Source organism: Neolamprologus brichardi, chromosome 8, assembly GCF_056152115.1.
Source record: "Neolamprologus brichardi isolate AB-2024 chromosome 8, ASM5615211v1, whole genome shotgun sequence".
Taxonomy (NCBI): domain Eukaryota; kingdom Metazoa; phylum Chordata; class Actinopteri; order Cichliformes; family Cichlidae; genus Neolamprologus; species Neolamprologus brichardi.
The window spans coordinates 26,640,001-26,661,920 of record NC_142111.1 but is presented as its reverse complement, the minus strand read 5'-3'; the positions used below and the strand labels follow the sequence as shown (position 1 = coordinate 26,661,920).

Genomic DNA, 21,920 nt, shown 5'->3' with positions numbered 1-21,920 from the left:
CTCCAAAGAGGATGTAACTACTTTAGCATCGTTTTCATTGCTGTAATAAATTTCTGATTGTTCATTTGTTTACGTTGTCTTGCTAATAGCCGGCCTGTCTTCTCACCATTCTCATGAAAATTAGTTTTAAGATGAAAGTGGGCATTTCATGAAGGATATACTTAAACTGACAAATCTCCGAGATCCGGTTCCGGGTCGCTGCTCTTTTTCTAACTTTAATGCTCTTTTTTCGCCGTCTACTCGGTATATTTGTATTCTTTTCCTCATTTTTGTGATTTTTTCGGACTTGTTTCCAACACTTCGACAAGGCTCACCTACACCAGGGACTCCCTCATCCAGCTGCAGCTGCAGCCCAGCCTCCGACTTTTCCATTCGGCAGAGAAGATCATAAAACAGCACATCGTACGAGCAACTGACCCCCTGATGGACTCTCCGGTTTGCTTACCGTCCATGCAGAGGTGTAGATGACGCAAACGTCTTCATCTTGGACTCCATCCACAAACATCTGGAGCTCCCTGACTCCTCCCCCAGACTTCTGTTTGCTGGTTTCTCATCAGCGCTCAACACTCTGCAGCCTCGTATCCTGCCCACTAAACTTTCCACCTGATGATCAGCTGATCCTGTGGACATTGGCCTTTTTGACCAACAGGACTCAGACAGTTTGGGGCAACAAGTCTCTTTCTTCTCTCCGTTCCACCTCCACTGGCTCCCCCAGGGCTGTGAGCTCTCCCCCCTGCTCTTCATCCTCTACACTGATGACTGCAGATCCACACAGCCCGACTGTCACCTGGTGAAATATGCTGACGACACAGTTCTCCTGTCACTGCTGTCAGGCCCTCACAGCACCACGGGCCCACTGCAGGAGTTTGTAGAGTGGTGTGACAGCTGGGCCTGGAATGGCCTGGAATGGCCTGGAAGCCCCAAGTTCACAATGGGAGACGCCCCCTACGTTTGATGGTTCGGGGTCATTTGACGTTTTGAGTTTTCTTGTGTTTATGTCTGTTGTCTCATCCTGGACTGTGGTTCTGACACAACTATCTACAAGCCACACACGTCACATCAGTTGAATGTCTTACCACAGCTAAAAATGTATAAATAATCTCTGGGCACATGAAGGACATGATGATCATAAACCCTGTGAGACGTATTCAGCATAGAGCGGGCGGATACAGCACGAAGACTCACTTTCCCCCAGAATCCTTCAAGTTTCATGTTTCATAGTTTTACTCTCGCCATAACGTAAATCATCTAAAAATGATTAAGCAATTTATTCAGCTCAGTTTAATGCTTTTGGTTCCTTATTGAGGTTCTCTTATTTACAGTTAAAATAAAATAATGTTCATGTAGTTTAATGAGCCGTCAGAATGACTGTTTCCACCTCTCATATCAAAATATGAATCTGCTTTGTTTTTCTTCTCCAGAACAACTTTTAAGGAGTTTTGTGTTCGTTATCGGGATGAGCAGCGATTCAGCACTCTCACCAGGAAGAAGGAACAGGAAGTACTCTTTAGCCATTACATCACCGCCTTAAAGAAACGAGAGAAAGAGAACAGAACCAGACTGAGGAAGATGAGATGAGAACATGTCTGAGAAAGAACCTTACAGAACCATCTACAACATTTATAGAACCTTTTAGGTCCTTCCAAGTCTTCAGAAACCCTTCAGAACTCCTGTCTCACTGCACTCATGCCTCCTGATTCCTGGATTAGACTCATGTTTAACAACCGGGACTATCAAACTGTCTGTGGCTTCGTTGGACAAACCTGAATGGGACCAGAACCATCTCAGTAGATTCTCGTGGTTCTAGACTTTGTAAATTGTCAGGTCAGTATGAACCTGAACCAACATTAGACCATTTTCCTGAACTGCACTCCGTCATCTGGATCTGCTGGACTGGATCTGATTCATAGTCTCATTCATCCTGACAGAAACGAAAACCAGAGCACAAAAACAAATGTTCATGTGTCTGTTTCTTTGTCCTGTAAAGATTCATTCAAACTTTATCATCACTGCAGCTTCCTGGACTTAAAACTGGACCATAATAACAGATTAAAAACAATAACAAGTCGATAAAAGACCATAAACAAAGAGATTAGTGAGTAAACACATTTTAAACCTGAAGGGCAGATAACTGTGTGAAGACAAATACTGAACTAATCTACAGACAAACTCAGAAAAGCCAAACTTCATTTGTGTAATCTGAGAAACAAAACCCCCAAAAAGGAATGACTACATGAGCTCTGTAGAGGCTCTGCCTCCTCTGTAAAGGTAAGCATGGATGTAAAACCATGAGAATAGTGAGCCACGATCCTCTGACCTTTCATATGCAGAGGGAAAAGGTGGGAAAGATATGATAACATCAAGCTTGCAAATATGAGCGAGTGTAGTCGAGTCCTGATAACGCTGGGCGACACTGTGCGATTTTATTTGGCTCGTTGTGGTGATCGAGTTTCGCCTTCATCGTGTGTCGTGTAGTATACGTGGGGTAACGGGAAGCGATTAACACCTCACGACCAGCTCCGGATCATCAATCGCTCGGTCGTAAGAAAATCAAACCTGTTTGAAATCCCGTCGGCCGTCGAGAGGGCGTCGCCGCAGCCTCGAACGCTGCGCACGCGCAAACACAGAACGAAAGCGAAAAGAAGCAGCAGCAGTGCAGCGTGTGATCTACACAAGCGATGGAGGCACAACTTGTAAAACTTTGGCTCATCAGAGCCTTTTCGATGTGGCCTCACAAAATCATCACGACCACAACAACCGTGAAAATAGTTGGATGGACACTTCTGCTCAGTCACAGCTGATCATGTTTTTCATTAGCAATTTAGCAAAGATGGTGGTGGTTGTGTGTCTGTGTGAGTGAAAGACAGAGAGCGAGAGACAGATTTTCTGTTATAACCTTCATGTTGGGCAGCACGGTGGTTACCACTGTTGCCGCACAGCAAGAAGGTCCTGAGTTCAATTCCAACATCAGGTCTTTCTGTGTGGAGTTTGCATGCTCTCCCCGTGTTTGCGTGGGTTCCCTCCGGGTACTCCGGCTTCCTCCCACCGTCCAAAGACATGCAGTTTGTGGGGATAGGTTAATTGATAATCCAAATTGTCACTAGGTGTGAATGTGCGCCCTATGACAGCTGGGATAGGCTCCAGCGCCCCCGCGACCCTGAAAAGGAGAAGCGGAAGCGAATGGATGGATGAACCTTCATGTTATGGACGCACAGTGTGAGCACTCGGGTCGCATCAGAGCATCGGGTCGTATAGTGTGAGACTCGGCATCGTGACCTATGAACTTCTCACCCCTGCGAGTCAATCGTGCAGTTTGAATAACACGACTAAAAAATTGCACAGTGTAGCTCAGCTTAAGTGGAGGAAACAGACTCAGCAGCCCTGAGGACTTGGTGTCAGGTACCACAAGGAACCTTAGAGGTCTGTCACGTCCAGGCCCATGGAGTCCTGCTGTGCAGTGTGCTGGTCTTTGGATTCTTGGTCTGTAGAGTCCACAGTTTATCCAGGGCTGCGAAGCCCATGTCTATGGAATTAATGTTTATGGAGTCTGACCGTGGTGGCGCTCAGCTTTTGCACTTGTTTTTAATAGTGTGTTTTCCGTTCAGTGTGTGTTTACAGTGTAATCCTTTAACTTCAGTTTGTGTTTCCTGGAAACAAACCTACAGACCCCATTAAGAAATCTGACTTTTACAAGTTTTCCACAAATTCTCATCTGCTGTAGAAAATGGCAAACTAGGAGCAGTTTGATTGGCCATCCGATGTACTCTGGGAGTTGTAGGGATGTTGGTGTAGCTCCTTCAGTTTCTCAAACTACCGCCTGATTACTAACCGAGACTGAAATGATCAAGGGCTCAAAGTGTCATAAACAGGAAGTGACAACCCTTCTTGACTGATCACATGATGTTAAACTGCGTTTTGGGACTTTTTGCCACTGACTTGAAGTCTTCCAGACTCTCTACTCACACAGTAGAAGAAACACAATTATGATCAATGTTTTTTTTTTAAGGCGGTATGATTAATAAAATTGTTATTAATAAATTTACGCTGTAAGATTAAAAAAAATTCTGCATTCCTCTAACATCTTTATTTCTGGCAAAATCGGTTCTTTCTTACCAATCTTTGTATACATTTTTACATTTTTTCAGGGTTCTTGTCGTTACTTGATACTTATTTTCACAGCACTATAAACTGTGTGTAATTTTCTGTCTGTAAAAATGCTGAATTACAAAAATGTCTGTGTGAATCCCTCACGGTGATCTGATGTCACCGTCTTAGCAACAACAAACATCTGAGAGCAGAGAAACAGGAACAGGAAGCACCTGCTCACACTGTTGGCCCCGAGGACTTGGCCAGCAGAGAGACAGTCCCTCAACCACCACGTGTGCACCTGACTCACCTGCCCAGCTTCATTTATAACGTGTGCTACTGTTTGTGGTCAACAAACAAACAAAACCCATGTGGTGTAATCGCTGCCCTCACCAATGGGCACGGTGAGCTGTCATTGGGCAGGCTTTGTGTCACGATGTCCTGATTGGGTGTTTTGTTTTTTTGTCTTCTCATTGGATGTCTGTGTTGAAATGATCTGTGTGTTCTAATGTTTCATTGGCTGTTGGTCCTGCCGTGTTTTAAATTAAACTGTCAAAACTAAACTGCTGTGTTCTTTATGACGGTATTGCATTTCTATTTCAGGTGAAATCTCGGCCCAGACCCCCACTAAAGTCTTCAGTTTAACTTGAGCTGAAGGTCGGAGAACATGAGCTAAATTTGACAAATATTCACTTCCTGTTTCTAGGGTATGCCAGCTGTTCCTTCCTCCAAAATCTGACATGACATTATTTGGATGATGTATATCAATGAAAGCCCCCAAAAATCTGAACATTTTTTTAAACCATAAACCCAGCACAAAGCAAATGTAAGAAACAAACACATAAATTTGATTGTTTTATAAAAAGAAATATATATTCTTCTTTATTTTTAAGTTGCTTTCACGAACACATTTTTCTTTCTTTGTGTGTGCATGTGTTCCTGCCTGAATGTGCACATTGGAGAAGAAATGTCCATGATCTTCATAATATCCATATCCCCAATAGGCCAGCAAAGTGCACCATGATGAGACCTGGAAGGAAGGAAGGTTGGAGATTGGCCTATAATTAGCTAAGACTGCTGGGTCTAGAGATGGCTTTTTGAGTAAAGGTTTAACTGCAGCCACCTTGAAGGCCTGTGGTACATAGCCGATTATTAGAGATAGGTTGATCATATATAAGATCGAAGAATTAATCAATGGCAGGACTTCTTTGAGCAGTTTTGTAGGAATGGGGTCTAAAAGACACGTTGATGGTTTGGAGGAAGTAATTATTGAAGTTAACTCAGAAAGATCGATTGGAGAAAAAGAGTCTAACTTAACATCAATGGTACTAAGAGTAGCTGTAGATAATATTACATCTGTGGGATGATTATTGGTAATTTTTTCTCTAATGATAAAAATTTTATTTGTGAAGAAGTTCATGAAGTCATCACTAGTTAACGTTAAAGGGATGGTTGGCTCAAAAGAGCTCTGACTTTTTGTCAGCCTGGCTACAGTGCTGAAGAGAAACCTGGGGTTGTTCTTATTTTCTTCAATCAGTGATGAGTAGTAAGCTGTTCTGGCTTTGCGGAGGGCTTTCTTATAAAGCAACAAACTATTTCTCCAGGCTAAATGATGATCCTCTAAATTTGTGACACGCCATTTCCTCTCCAGATTACGAGTCATCTGCTTTAGGGTACGTGTTTGAGAATTATACCACGGGGTCAGGTACTTCTGATTAGAGACCTTAGTTTTCACTGGAGCTACAGTATCCAGAGTCGTACGTAGTGAGGAGGTGAAATTATTAACAAGATAATCGACCTCTGTTGGGGTAGCGTTCAGATAGCTGCTCTGCTCTGTGTTGGTACAGGGCATTGACGATGATAACAGTGGCTGGATTATATTCTTAAACTTAGTTACAGCGCTTTCAGAAAGACATCTACTTTGATAAAGTCTAAACTTTACTGTTAACATTTCCAGTCTCCCCAGTGTGCACACTAGAGTTCAAAAACAGCAAACTGTTATCTTTGTGTCTTCCTGGTGAACTTTCTGTTTCTATCCACTGGGCTGATGTGAACCATGAAGGTGTCTACTTCTTGGGTTTTAATTTTGTTCCAGGTTTCTTCCACATATCTGTACCAGTGGCTGGGTGCTAGAGAGTTGTTTGAGAGTTTGGGATGAACCAGTTTTTGTTTCACGGTGTTGCTGGGTTGGAGGTGCACTGGGATGTCATGTTTCAAAAACTTGAAGCCCAGTCATCTTCTTTTCAAGCTCCTTAGACTACCATGAATAAGAACCTCCACACAGATGTGGAGGAGTTCCTATGTTCTCCTTTGGTTCTTCAGCTTTCCTCCACAGTCCAGACACATGCCTGATTAATTTGTGTTTCCACATAGATGTGAATGATTGTCCCTCTCTTTGTGCTAACCCTCAGATCACCTGTGGAGGTGACCCCACCTCTCTTCCTGTGACAGCTAAACGTGCCCTAAATTGGTTAAGCTGTAAAGAAAATGGTTGGCAAAAACACACCAGCGGGTCGAGACAGCCGTCTCCCTCTAATCACTATCATCCAGCTGCTCTTTGTCTGTTACTATGGCAACCTGAGATCATGGCAGAGGAAACAATTATGGGCTGTTAGACACACACACAGTGCGGCAGCGTATGTGTGTGTGAGAACATCCACATGTGGTCAGCCAGATGTAGTATTGAGCAGGTCAAAGAAATCAAACCAAAGCCCAGCTTTGTTCACACATGATGTGGCCCAACTGTCATCACATCTCACGGCACAGCTGAAGACCTGGAGGTGAGGACATGGTCATCACAAACATGAGTGGCGACAGCCTCAGTACTGACACAAAGAACAGGTCTGAGTCTGAGACGCCGCGGGCTGATATACAGTCACTGACCTGAGTCCAGCCTCCTTCGTTTCTCCTCCACCTCACACCTGTCAAACCAGGTGTACTTCCCGCTTGTTGTGTCCGGGTGACACAGGTGACATTGTCTATGTGCTGAGCTGTTTTAAAGATAGTGTAGCTCCTAAATTAGATAACTCCACTCTTACTACACTATTACTGCATTAAACCAAAGTCCTAGTTATTTTGAGGCATCATCTATGTTACCTTTAATAAAGGACATAACGCCTGTTTGTAAAGAATCACCAGAAAAACCCGATGAAAAAGTCTTCCACAGATTTGAGGCCACATCGCTGCTGAACTTTGGTGCAGCACTGACACCTGTTGCTTTTTTGACGTGGCAGCAGCAGAACATTAAAGCAGCTCATTTATTCAAATTTTTAACTTTTTGTTTTTCTGGTAAAAATTTGCAAAGTCCAATTATATCAAACATTATATTTTTATTAACCCTTCAGAGCCCATAAACCCCAGAGGTAATAAAAGAAATCCCCCTGAGATTTCAGATATTTGTCTTTGTCAACAGGTGGTTTCTGTAGTATTGACCATAACAAGAATTTAGAGGAAAAGGGGGTGGGACTCATTTCAGTTCAATTTTATTTATACAGCGCCAAATCACAACAACAGTCACCTCAAGGTGATTTATATTGTAAGGTAGACGCTACAATAATACATACAGAGAAAAACTCAACAATCATATGACCCCCAATGAGCAGCACTTTGGCGACAGTGGGAAGGAAAAACTCCCTTTTAACAGGAAGAAACCTCCAGCAGAACCAGGCTCAGGGAGGGGCGGGGCCATCTGCTGTGATTGGTTGGGGTGAGAGAAGGAAGACAGGATAAAGACATGCTGTGGAAGAGAGACAGAGATTAATAACAGATATGATTCAGTGCAGAGAGGTCTGTTAATACATAGTGAGTGAAGAAGAAACACCCAGTGCATCATGGGAATCCCCCGGCAGCCTACGTCTATTGCAGCATAACTAAGGGAGGATTCAGGGTCACCTGGTCCAGCCCTAACTATATGCTTTAGCAAAAAGGAAAGTTTGAAGCCTAATCTTAAAAGTAGAGATAGTGTCTGTCTCCTGAATCCAAACTGGAAGCTGGTTCCACAGAAGAGGGGCCTGAAAACTGAAGGCTCTGCCTCCCATTCTACTTTTAAATACTCTAGGAACAACAAGTAGGCCTGCAGAGCGAGAGCGAAGTGCTCTAATAGGGTGATATGGTACTACAAGGTCATTAAGATAAGAAGAATAAGCCCTCACTAGCTGTCATTGATCTTCATAAAAAAGAAACAGCCCCCTGTTGAGCCACATGCTGCAATCACCTGAACTAGTAATGACTATATGAATTTTTCTACAAATAAAATTTTAACCAATAGAGGAAAAAAGTATTTACAGCGGTCCCACAAATCTATAATTAAGTGCAGCAACTTTAATGATTTTAATAATCCATCCTTATCTTTGGCTTAAATGAAATTAGGTCATGGTGGAATACGCTGCTTCTCCCCAACACATCCCAGCTCCTCCTGAGGGATACTGGGGCTCTCACAGGTCAGATGAGAGATGGAATCTCTCTGGTGGGTTTTTTCCTGGAACACATCCACAGGGAGGTGCTCTGGAGGCGCCTAACTTGCTGCTACATCCACCTACCTTGCAGAAGTAGTGGCTCTACTCTAAGGCTGATCCCAGCCACTCTGCAGAATAAGCTCAATTTAGCTGCTTTTATTCACAACCTTACTCTCTTGGTAATTACCCAGATTTGATGACCACAGGTAAGGGTTATGATGTAGATAAACTGATAAACTGGAAGATTTTGCCTGTTCCACAGCCAGGTCAGAACCTGCATTTCTACTACCACATCCAGTTTTCAGCAGTTGGCTGGATCTTCTTTCCCTGCAGTCTGGAATAAACTTTTCCAAGGAGACTGAGCAGAGCCATGCCCCAGTAATTGAAGCACACCCTCCGGCCCACCTTTTCAAAAATGGGAATCGCAGCCCTGATCTACCATTCTACAGGCACCAGACGAAATCAGATATAAACATAAAAGATTACAGTGTTAATACTTACATGCTGATCGCCCTTTTTTGCCAACCAAATGCTTCAAGCTCCACCCTGGCCTGGCTCACTCACAGTTCTGGTTTTGCCAAGGTTCAGCTGTGTGGCAGGTAAGGCAGGACTCAAACCCAGCACCTGGAAACCTGGGGTTTTCAATTTGGGGTGAAGTTAAGCAGCTATGCGACCTCCCCAGCAAATAGTCTGTGTTCAGTGCCTCTCTAACAACGGTTTGCTTTGAAACAACGAGCTGCATCACAATTTCATTGTAATCTTAACTTCAAAACCTAATTTATGCTGTTGAATGTCATCATATTTTGCTTGTTTAGATTTCTGAGGCAAGTTCTAAAATGTTGTACTTTGACATTTTGCGTAGGATTTCATTTATGTTAAAAGGCTAAATTGTAAAGTTTTAACAGATTGAACTACTTAAACCTAAATGCAAAATGTGAAGCCATCATTTATGGATATAGTTGTTTTTCTCATCACAATGCTCATCCAGTCTATCACAAGCCAGTATTTGTTGTGTTGTTGTTCTTTTCAACAGATGCAGCCTTCCAAAAACTCATGGTGACAGAGCTGGTCAGAGAAGTCGGGGAGCTCGGTGAGGAGTTCAGAGCCTCCGTTAATCCTGCAGCACTGAACCTGTTGATGCTGCTGCCTCTGGATTAGCCTTTGCACAACATGGATGAGATGAACAACTCTGCAGTGACCGGAGGCAAAGGAAGCAATGGTCAGTTCTTAAAGGTTATGTGACTTTTGTAACCCAGAAGTTTAGAAATTGTCAAATTTGGTTAAACTGCTTAAAAATGTCGTCAAGCAACTTAAAGAAGTCCAGACGCTTTTCTTTCCAAGCTCCTTAGACTGCTTAAAAATGGCCTTGTCCTGTATGTTCTGCTTGGATATACAACAGCAGGCTGTCATTGGAAGATCCAACAAACAGGAATAGAAATGCAAATAGTTTGGTTTATTTTATTTTTTTTACCTCTAGAAAATTAGGCTTTGAGCTTTTCAGCTAATGTTTGGGAATCAAAGTGAGGCAGCAGTTTGCTGATTTCTGCCTTGTGACTTTCATATTAATCAGCCGAGTAGTTTAGATGCTTTCTCCCTGCTGAAGACAACTGACAAGAGGTTATTCATATTTAAGCTCTAATTTGGCCTTTTTTTCTTCTTTCTGTTTGTTTGTGTCCTAGATGGCCTGACTCAGCACGTGGGGGTAAACGCTGTTTCTGAGTTTGCCTTCACCCAAGCAGAGCAGAAATGTCTCCGCTACGCTCCAGATCAGATGGGTGGTGCAGGATAGTCGATATTCAGCCCGATCCCCGAGTAAACTTAAAAAAAAAAAAGTGACTTGTAACCAATACATGTAACACAACTTTTTAAAAATATAATAAATTACTTTGTTATTGAATCAGAGATGTATTTTCTTTTCTTTCTTTTTTTTTTTGCATATAATGGGTTTCCTGTTTGTGGATCAGACACAATTGTCTTTTTTGCAGGTTTAAGTATTGCTGTTAATTTGCAGCAGTTTAGTATTGATAGAAATGCCTATTAAGTGCTGTTTTTAATCATGATTTTATTGTTTCAATAGTAACTAAGGGTGCAAAGTGATGGAGAATCAACATCAGAGTTCAGTGATTCAGTATCAGACTCTAACATCGTTTCAGCATTAACAGAGGGCGCAAAAGTGACGTTACATCCATATCAGATTGATTCAATAGAATTGCCTGATATTGATTTAACATTGTTCTGGGGTTGTTCCCTCATCCACCTGCTGTCCTCTGTGAAGCTCTGCTATGGCCACCACCAAGAAACGGAGTTATTTTTACACATCTGCCAGCATCTGGGCAATCCACCACTTTTCATTGTTTATATCGTTCCCAACGACAAAAAAAAACTATCGGCCCATAAAAACCAATCAGGGTGATTGCCTGATGGCCAGTCGAGCTATGGTTAGCTATGGTTAGAGCCACTCCTATCATATTTTTCAGTAATTAACACTTCAATAGTAAATATGAACAAGTCATCTTTATGAACCAGCTGTCGTCTGTATTCATTTTCTCCCACTTCCTGTTCTGATCTTTATTCTGCAAACCTGTGTCCAGTTTGCTGTGTGTGTCAAATCACAGTTTTCACGTTGTTCCTGTTTCATGATCATTTTTTATCATCAAAGCCAGCCTTTCATCAGCCATGTGGAGATGAGGAGCAGCGAGAAACAGTGAGGTGTGGTGGAGGCGAGTGACCAGCAGAGGGAGACATAACTCAGAGCGCTCAGCTTCCAGAGTGAGGGATGCTGGGAGGAGGAAGAGGAGGAGGTGACACCAGCAGAGGCTGCAGAGATGCTAACAGCTCAGACACACAAACACACTCTGGCAGGAGCTAACTGCTAACACACGCAGAGAGACAGACACACACACACACACGCAGAGAGACAGACAGACACACACACACACACAGGCAGACAGGTAAAGGCAGGCTGGAGCTGGCAACACACACACTGAACTAGCTGCTGTTAGCATGCTGTGGAGAGAAGGCTAATCTACTGACACACACACACACACACACACACAGAGAGAGAGAGAGACACACACAGACACACACACACAGACACACACGCAAAGCAATGCAGTGTCCAGGGCTTTCAATTGGACGGTGAGTGATTTATCAGTTAGACCCTTAGGTGTGTGTGTGTGTGTGTGTGTGTGTGTGTGTGTGTGTGTGTGTGTGTGTGTGTGTGTGTGTTAATATGTTGATGACAACTGCTATGTGCTGCTGCTGTTGCCATGGAAACAGTCATGTATTTGTCCTGTCAGAGAAGTCACCTGTCAGACATCGAACATGTGATCAGTGCCAGGTGAGTAAGAAGGCGTGTAGCTGTGCAGCCACAGTTGCAGAGTGTCTCTGTGTCCTGCAGCTGCGCTGCCACACTGGAGTACAGTTCTCCTCTGTAACCTGCTCGCTATGAGTTTAACTTCGAGGGAATGATGTCAGACACTCACAGAGGTTTTCATCAGATTTATCAACCATGGTTCTGGTTTCCTGCGCTGGATGAGGTTTTTGTGTTTGATTGATTGCTCTACACTCTTGGTGTAACTACAGCCCGTGGCCACCAAACATTAGGACGCCTCAGAGGAGAATCAGTGTGGACGTGAAGCTGAGGATCAGGACGTTTCCACAGTGTGTAATCTAAACCATGCCGCAGCAGATTAACGACTGTCCTCATGTTGTGGATGGATATTCTCAGACATTCTCTCGGCAGACGTGTGGTCCATTTTTTGGTATATTCTTCAGTAGGTTGGGATCGTCACTGATGGACACTAGGAGTTCATGCAGTGTTTCAAAATAACGACCCAGCAGCTGCCTGGAGAGATTTCAGCAGTGTAGTAGTAGACGTGCTTCTACTTATACTGACTGTGTGTTTTTGGTTGTGTGTGCGAGCACAGGTGCAGATGTAGTCAAACCTCAGATTGACAAACATTTGAGTGGGGGGTGGAGCCTGCAGGTGGTGATGTCAAAGCGAGGAGCAGGAGGGCGGAGTAAGGGGGAGCGACTGGACACCATGGCAACTCTTCAAGCAGCCAATGAGGAGCTCCGAGCGAAACTGACAGAGATCCAGATCGAACTACAACAGGAAAAGAACAAGGTAAGGACTACAACACCCAGAGTATCCCAAAAAGTTGATCCTGTGTATTTGGACGTTTCATCATCAACGTCTTCAGGCTCTGCTGACTGCAGGTTTCCCCAAACTTACAGACAGTTCATGGCACAATAACTGGAAGTTGCCCACTGAATGAACAGTTTATGATCATTAGTATGCAAAGTAACATGACCACTGATCAGTGTCCATGAGTACCATTCACAGAGAGTTGGGGAATGGCTGCAATCACAGCATTGTAAGATGGTGACAGATGGACCCTTAGGCCCCTCCTCGATTCAGAGATGGTCTTTCCCTTGACTCCGCCCTCAAACCAGCGTTCCTCCCTGTCCAGGATGTTACATCCTCATCACTGAAAGAGTGTCCACTGGCCTGTAGGTGTGAACAGACTGCAGAGTGACGAGGTGGCTCTTCTGTGTTGTAGCCAGAGGTTGTTTGGTTTCCCCGATGTATAAATCCTGCACTTAACAGCGTACACTATGTTACTCTGTGGGGGGAAACTGACCTCACAGCCCATTGTTTATTCAGTGGTGCTGGTTTCAGTCATTATACAAATGTCCTGTTTATAAGGATGTAAACCTGCAGTCAGCTGAGACTGAAGTCACCTGGATGATGACGAAACGTTTCTCCCACTCAAAACATCCAGATGAACAGAATCAAACTTTGGGATTTTCTTACCTGGATGATTGAGTATGCATCAAGGAAAAACTCAGAGTACCACAAAGATTACTGCAAACATTTCACAGTACTGAGAGTAATGTAATGATAATACTGAGTACTGTAGGTGAGCCGACTGGAGAGGGAGAAAGGTCAGGAGCTGAAGGCGGAGCATCACCGGGCGGCGGTTGCTGTGACTGAGCTGAAGACCAAACTCCACGAGGAGAAGCAGAAGGAGCTTGCACTCACCCGGGAGACGTTACTACGGCAACATGAGATGGAGCTCATGAGGGTCATAAAGATCAAAGATGGTGAAATCCAACGTCTTAATGGACTGGTGCTCACCTTAAGGGACGGATCCACAGACAAGGTGAACCACCTGAAGCACACCTGTCCGTCACCTGTCCGTCACCATCCATCTGTCCATGTTGTGCTCACTGCATTAAGCTCCTCCTCCACTGTACATATATTATATGAACTTGGCCACGGTGATGTTTGTCTCTTGAGACAAATATATTTGGATGAGGGTGGAGTGCTACGTTATCAGCTAATGCTAGCTAGCTTGGTTAATAGTTTATGGGTGCATCACACTGCACAAATGACATAAGAGGTTGGCAAAGAGTGGAATTTAACTCAAGCATGGGACACAGGCAGGGCAGCAGATCAGCTGTTCTCAGCTTCTGCACATCCCAGTAATAAATATCATTTACTGCTGCTGCCGCTGCAATTTCACTGTAGAAAAAATGTAATCTGTGTTTAATTTTAAACACTTCTCATTTTAGGCTCAGTAGCTGTTGGAAAATAAAGCTTTAGCTGTTTACTTTGGGTGATCCAAGGCTCTGAGTTCAGTCTGGGTCAATTTCAGCCCTGAATTAGCTAATTCATTAATTAAATAATTAATTGTGATAACTTGGTTAGTTGCTGGTACGTCCTTTTAGCTTTGGTTTGGCTGGTAGGGCAGCTTTTGGGAGTGGTGGGTGGTCTTGTTGCTGGTCTTCCTGCCTCAGGCTCCAAGTTCCAAAAGCTGTCAAACATACAACCCCTCAAAATGTATTCCCGCTTAGATACCATATTTCTAAGATGTTCAGGGACGAGTACAATAACCTCAGTTTGATCTGAATTAAGAAGCAGAAAGTTAGCGGCCATCCAGGTCTTTATGTCTTTAAGACATTCCTATCTGCTTCATGGACAGATAGAGCTGGGTGTCATTGCACCAGCATGCATCTGCTCTTATGTAACTATCACTAACTTACAGCTTTAAGTGTTTAAGGTATGTGGCTTCATGGACAGATAGAGCGGGGTGTCATCTGCATAGCAGTGTAAATGTATGCTATGTCTTCTAATGATGCTGCCTAAGGGAAGCATGTATAATGTAAACAGAATTGGTCCTAGCACTGAACCCTGTGGAACTCCATAATTAACCTCAGTGTGTGAAGACGACCCCTGCAGCACAGTAGCTGTAATACCTGCATCAAATAGTGGAATTTAACTCAAGCATGGGACGCAGGCAGGCCAGCAGATCAGCTGTTCTCAGCTTCTGCACATCCCAGTAATAAATATCATTTACTGCTGCTGCCGCTGCAATTTCACTGTAGAAAAAATGTAGTCTGTGTTTAATTTCAAACACTTCTCATTTTAGGCTCAGTAGCTGTTGGAAAATAAAGCTTTAGCTGTTTACTTTGGGTGATCCAAGGCTCTGAGTTCAGTCTGGGTCAATTTCAGCCCTGAATTAGCTAATTCATTAATTAAATAATTAATTGTGATAATTTGGTTAGTTGCTGGTACGTCCTTTTAGCTTTTGGTTTGGTTGGTAGGGCAGCTTTTGGGAGGGGTGTCAAACATACAACCCCTCAACATGTATTCCCGGTTAGATACCATATTTCTAAGCTTTTCAGCGCCGAGTACAATAACCTCAGTTTGATCTGAATTAAGAAGCAGAAAGTTAGCGGCCATCCAGGTCTTTATGTCTTTAAGACATTCCTGCAGTTTAACTCATTGGTGTGTGTTATCTGGCTTCATGGACAGATAGAGCTGGGTGTCATCTGCATAGCAGTGTAAATGTATGCTATGTATGCTATGTCTTCCCTTAGGCAGCATCATTATGCTGCCTAAGGGAAGCATGTATAATGTAAACAGAATTGGTCCTAGCACTGAACCCTGTGGAACTCCATAATTAACCTCAGTGTGTGAAGACGAGCCCTGCAGCACAGTAGCTGTAATACCTGCATCTGGGCTGTATTCATTCTTTAATGCCAGAGGACACCATTGGCTCTTTGTTCTCATGCTATTCAGGTGAGGAGCGCCCTGCTGGGGGAAGTGGAGGAGGCGAGAAGGAGCTGGGAGGCGGAGCGTTGTCGCTTCCAACACGAGATTCTTGAGCTGAGAGGAGCAAAAAGGAACGCTGAGGAGGCGCTGACATCGGCTCAGCAGGCCTGCCAGGCCAGAGCGGCCGAGCTGCGATCAGCTCATCATCAGCACCAAGAGGAGCTTAACAGGACCAAGAGAGACTGTGAGAGAGAGATTCGCCGCCTGGTAGGAGCCTGTGACGCACACATGACTGTTTACACATTCATGATAGTTACACATAACCAGGCGCTGTCTGTTGAGGTGGCCGAGCGTCTGACATATCACAAACATGGACAGCTTTACTATTAGCATTACAAATAAAGGTAAACCTAGAAAATATAAAGAGGTTAAACACAGAAGACAGAATGAAAGAAACACAGCATCTGTATGAGCATGTCTTTTGGGTCCTCCTGCGCTGTTCGGCGCATCTGTGTGCAAGTCTTCGCCAGCATACTCGGTCAGCTGCAGCTGCTTCGGCCTCATCCCATGCAACATCTAAGGTGGGTAGATGATCGATGAAAGTCCTCCGCCATGTTGCTCGGGGGCGGCCTGGTGGACATGACGACTCTGGGCAGTCAGTGCGTAAAATGTGACCTCCAAAGCATGTGAGCACGTGTGTGCTCTAAACACTTTGTTCAGTATAATTGGAGAAGGTCTACTAAATAATAAAGTTCAGCTCATTTGAAGACAGGAGACTAAAAATGGCGACTGTAAGTAACCAGATTTATCAGGTCACAGCTCTGTCGTTAACACACAGCAGAATCTGATGGATTATAATTGAGTGTGTCACTATATTAATGTTTAAAGACCATTTTAGTTGTTTATTCTTCCACTGCAGGTTTGGTGGAGTTGTGTAATGTTCTGATGAAAAAATCAAAACAGAATTTAAATGTAGAATTAGACTTCCTGCAGATTTATGCTCATAAAAAAATCAAAAATGCATTCTGGCAAAAATGAAGTCCCGGTTAAGATGAAATTCCCAACTGCTGTGACTCTGGAAACATGGGAATCATCAATCCAGCGGCATTTTTTTAAATAGAAAATGAGCGTGAAGGGTCGTTTTCTGTTTGGATGCAGAGTTTAAACCTGACCAAAGCATTGAGCAGTCAGTTAAAAATATTAAACCATAGACATCTGCAACTTGTCTCTGAATAAGATGAAAAATGTGAAACTGGCAGATGAATGAGCCACTAAAACTGTTCCTCTGGTGGACTCTGATGAATAAATATGCATTATTATGAAAGTGAATACATGAGTAACATGCAGTGGTACGACACAAACACAGAGGCTGAACACCGGCTCACTGAAACGCCGACGGGGACAACGATGAATTCAACCTGAGGGTGTTTGACCTGAGCATGCTTTAATCTTAAGGCAACACAAACTCACACTAAACTCAACAATGTTGACATTTGAACCTGAAGTCATCCAACTGCAATCAAACCAGAAATATTAGTCATTAGTGCTGATAAACATGACCTTTGAACTTGACTGTAGAAGCCTTTGGGAGTCAGAAAATCCTTTAGATGGAGAAAGATGGAAGTGCTGAGCGTGTTATAATCAGCTTAGGGGACAACGATGACCTAAGACATTCACCTAAGCTGCTGGCCCAACTTATTTCTCTCAAAGTTAAAAAATCTGTGATTTTATCACGTACAAGGTTGATGCCTCTGGCCATGGAACGAAAACTTTTCAAGATTTAATTTTGACCAATGTCCTCGGAGCCCGAACCCTCCCTCACATACTTCCTTTAAGGTAGAACGGACAAATTCGCACCCCAAGACTTTATGTGGGTGGTTACCAGGTTACACTAATCTCACCTTTTAGGCTAGTGATTTATGTAAGTAAATGTACTACTCACTTACATATTTAAATTTTGAATTGAAATTTTTATTTCAGTCAACAACAACAGATTATAATTTTACATAAAAGTACTGAAACAGTAACCGAAAAAGGAATAGGCTGAAGCCTTGTGGCTTATACTTATCCTCTCCCTCACCCCCATAGAAATAATCAAATCCTTAACCAAGAAAATAAATAACATTGATAAATAAGTTGTATAACAGTTTGAAAAGAAATCAATGATAAATCAAGAAATTAAATCAACACAAAAAAATTTTAACAAACCAAATTTCTATAACCTTGTATGATACTAATTTTTAAAATCTTCCTGAAGAAAGAAAAACATCTTCAGTTCATCATTAAGTCCATCCCATAATTTCACTCCCAAAACTGACACACATCTATACTTAACATTCTCACTTTAGGCATTTCAAACTTATAAGACCCTCAAATCATATTTTCCATCTCTTAGTTGAAACATACTTAAAATACAAGTTGGATCATTCTTTTTCATCACACGATATATCATTTCTAAAGTTTTAGAAGATATAATGTCCATGAATTTTAACATAGATGATCCTACAAAAAACTGGTTGGTGGACTCCCTCTATCCAACTTTATTTATTATTCTAATAGCTCTTTTTTGCAATTTAAATATTGAATCCAAATATGTTTTGTGTGTGTTCCCCCAAATTTCCACACAGTAGGTCATATAAGGCCAACAAAGGGAAGTATACAATAAATAAAGGCAGTTCTTATTCAAAAAATCTCTGTTTTTATAAAGAATAGAAACAGACTTGGATAATTTCTGTTTCACATGTTCTATGTGGGGCTTCCAGCAAAGTTTATCATCAATAATTACTCCTAAAAATTTTGTCTCATATACTCTTTCAATTTCAACATTATTTAAATTCAATTTTACTTTAATATTATTTTTACTACCTCCAAATAACATAAATTTCGCTTTACTTTCATTCAATGATAGTTTATTAAATACAAACCATCTATTTAACTTCATGAGTTCTGTTTCCACTGTTTTCAGTAATTTCTTTATGTCTTTTCCAGAGCAAAATAAGTTTGTATCATCAGCAAACATCACATATTTTAAAGCATCACTGGCTGTACAAATATCATTTATATAAAGTAAAAATAACTTAGGTCCCAAAACAGATCCTTGCGGAACTCCACAAGTTTAGATTTCATGTTATTAATACTTACATATTGGAACCTATTATTCAAGTAACTATTTAACCAAAATTGTACAACACCTCTTAAACCATACCTTTCACACTTCTGTAAAAGTAAAGAAAGATCTATCGTATCAAAGGCTTTACATAAATCAATAAACACACCTATTACAAACTGGTTTTCATCCACAGCCGTTGGAATATTTTCAATAAATTCCATCACAGCTAGCACATATGATGGGGTTGGAAGTTCACAGTAAAATCACAGATGCAAACTAGATCCAGCACCAAAGCAGCTGCACTAACATCCTGCAAAAGTTACCTGAGACATCAGCCAAAATAATTTATCACAAAACTTTATGACTCTAGCTTGTTTATGAGCGTGTGCACCTCCAGATTTCTCTGGACAAACCCGAAACTCAGGATACTCAGTGTACGATACACAAGTTATTCAGGTACAAAAATCACCTGCTTCATTTTACATTACAAAGACTAGAAAGTCTTTTCTGGACTCTCACGTGTGTGTTTGAAATAACCCAAGCCTCAGTTCTCACCCCTCACCTGTCTCTGATAAAACAAAGACATCGCTGACTAACCTTGCGTCCTCTAACCTGTCTCGCTGTCTGTCGCTCACCTGTCCGTCTCACCTGTCTGTGTCTCACCTGACTGAAGAGAGAGAAAACTGAAGGACGTAGCTGACTAACCCCGCCTCCTCTAACCTGTCTCAATGTTGTCTCTCACCTGTCTGTGCGCAGATGGATGAGATAAAGCTGAAGGACAGAGCTGTCAGTGTTTTGGACAAAGCCCTCGGTCTGCAGGCTGGACACGCCCACCGCCTCCAGCTGCAGACTCAGGCTGCTGAACAGCAAATTGCAGCCCTGAGAGATGCACAGAGGGCGGGGCTAAACCACCCCACTCTTAACCCCAACCCCAACAACGCTCCTCACATTGTAAGCTCCGCCTCTTCCTGCTTGTTTAAACTGCATGTGAAACAGCCATCTCATTTGCTTCATGTCACAAAAGCCCCAGAGCGTTACAGTGGGACTTCCTGTTTGTGTTGTGATCCTGATTCATGACTGTCGCCCTCAGCTGTGTGCCAGGCACGAGTCTGCACCAGTGCAGAAACAAAAGCAGATTCAGCAACTCTCTGCTGACATGTACCGCCTGTCGTCATGGCTGCGATTTATGATTGTGACTTTAGTGATACAAGCCTGCTGTATTCACCGAATACAATATTCACAGCACCACAGACCAAACCGCAGCAGTCAAGACAGAATAACACATACAGAGCAGCTGTTCACAGAGAGTTAAACTGGCACAGCATCTCTCTGTTGTGCTGTCTGCAGTGTTTCCCTTCACTGTTCACATAGACCAGAAGGAAGGCAGCAGTTCAGCTAAAATACTCCAGCAAACATTCCCAATGTCAGCTCTCAGGGGCTTCATCAACTATCAATATACTCAACATTCACTGAGCCATCCAGAAACCTGTACACGAATAAGATTATGTGTTCAGGTGACTAATGCTGTCACAAAACTGAAGCCTAATTTTAAAAGTAGAGTGAGTGTGCACAGAAGAGGGGCCTGAAAACTGAAGGCTCTGCCTCCCATTCTACTTTTAAATACTCTAGGAACAACAAGTAGGCCTGCAGAGTGGGAGCGAAGTGCTCTGATAGGGTGATATGGTACTACAAGGTCATTAAGATAAGATGGGGCCTGATTATTTAAGACCTTGTATGTGAGGAGCAGGATTTTGAATTCTGGATTTAACAGGAAGCCAAAACAGGAGAAATCTGCTCTCTCTTTCTAGTCCCTGTCAGGACTCTTGCTGCAGCATTTTGGATTAGCTGAAGGCTTTTCAGGGAGTTTTTTGGACATCCTGATAATAATGAATTACAGTCGTCCAGCCTGGAAGTAATAAATGCATGAACTAGTTTTTCAGCATCACTCTGAGACAGGATATTTCTAACTTTAGAGATGTTGCACAAATGGAAGAACGCAGTCTTACATATTTGTTTAATATGTGCGTTGAAGGACATGTCCTGGTCAAAAATGACTCCAAGGTTCCTCACAGTGTTACTGGAGGCCAAGGTAATGCCATCCAGAGTAAGAATCTGGTTAGATACCATATTTCTAAGATTTTCAGGGCCGAGTACAATGACCTCAGTTTTATCTGAGTTAAGAAGCAGAAAGTTAGCAGCCATCCAGGTCTTTATGTCTTTAAGACATTCCCTCATAGGTAGATAAAGTTTGGTATTGTCCTCATAGCAGTAAAAATGTATGGCAAGCCTTTGAATGACACTGATTGTGCAGAACCTTGTGGAACTTTATAATTAACTTAAGTGTGTAAAGAAGACTCCCTATTTACATGGAGAAATTGGAGTCTGTTCTTTAGATATGATTAAAGAAACCACAGCAGTGCCTTCTCTAATCGCTGTGACAAAAATGCACTGAGGTCTACTGGACAGATCATTTGTAACCTTCACTAAAGCTGTTTACTGTGATGAGCTCTGACTGACTGAAACTCTTCAAACACAGTTCATATAAACTGTGTTTGAATGTGTTAACACTAACCCTTTCCAAACTGTTGAGTTGGTATCTTGATGCATGCTCATCCAGGTAAGTAAACCCCAAAAGGTTGATTCTGTTTATCTGGACGTTTTCAGTGGGAGAACCTTTTTGTCACTCATCCAGGTAGGGCTGCTCGATTATGGCAAAAGTGATGATCACGATTATTTTCACTGAGATCTCGATTATTTGACGATATTTATTTAACAATAACAACGTGTTGAATAATGACTTTAAAGATTGTCAAAAATAATATAAAATAGTGCAAATACTGATAACAGTGCAAATGTTTGCAATATAGAAATAAATGAAAAATGTAAACATCTATGTTTAGTGAAGTTTGCAGTGTTGCTCTGTGGTGCAGCTACGACACTGTAGCAAAGTTTACACACTGTGTCTACTTGATCCACGTCTGACTGAACCCATAACCCATGTTTCCACACCACTCAAGTTTTTTACCTCTTTCCAACCAACAGCATCACTCTCCTCTCCAAATAACTTCTGCTCAGCTTTCCGAGCTTCCCTCGGGTCCTCTTAATCAGCAGTCCCCAACCCCCGGGCCTCAGACCCCCGGGCCTCGGACCGGTACCGGTCCGTGAGTCGTTTGGTACCGGGCCGCGAGAGTTGAGGCTCAGGTGTGAA

The 21,920-nt window shown here is 42.6% G+C and overlaps 2 protein-coding genes across 6 annotated transcripts in view; both read left to right on the top strand.

Annotated features, from left to right (window-relative positions):
• Nucleotides 1–2,080, top strand: part of tcerg1l (transcription elongation regulator 1 like) — a 70,202-nt gene extending 68,122 nt beyond the window's left edge. For both annotated transcript variants that reach the window (XM_087844992.1, XM_087844993.1), the window contains exon 16: nt 1,422–2,080. In XM_087844992.1, coding sequence (XP_087701118.1) covers nt 1,422–1,578 — 157 coding nt within the window. In that variant the 3' untranslated portion in view covers nt 1,579–2,080. The remainder of the gene's footprint in view (nt 1–1,421) is intronic.
• A 9,532-nt stretch (nt 2,081–11,612) lies between these two features.
• jakmip3 (Janus kinase and microtubule interacting protein 3) overlaps nt 11,613–21,920 on the top strand; it is a 32,756-nt gene continuing 22,448 nt past the window's right edge. For 3 of the 4 annotated variants that reach the window (XM_087844989.1, XM_087844988.1, XM_087844987.1), the window contains exons 1-5: nt 11,613–11,678; nt 12,470–12,669; nt 13,466–13,708; nt 15,631–15,870; nt 19,469–19,663. In XM_087844989.1, the coding sequence (XP_087701115.1) occupies nt 12,535–12,669; nt 13,466–13,708; nt 15,631–15,870; nt 19,469–19,663 (813 nt within the window). In that variant the 5' untranslated portion in view covers nt 11,613–11,678; nt 12,470–12,534. The remainder of the gene's footprint in view (nt 11,679–12,469; nt 12,670–13,465; nt 13,709–15,630; nt 15,871–19,468; nt 19,664–21,920) is intronic. The other variant, XM_087844991.1, reaches the window with a different exon arrangement.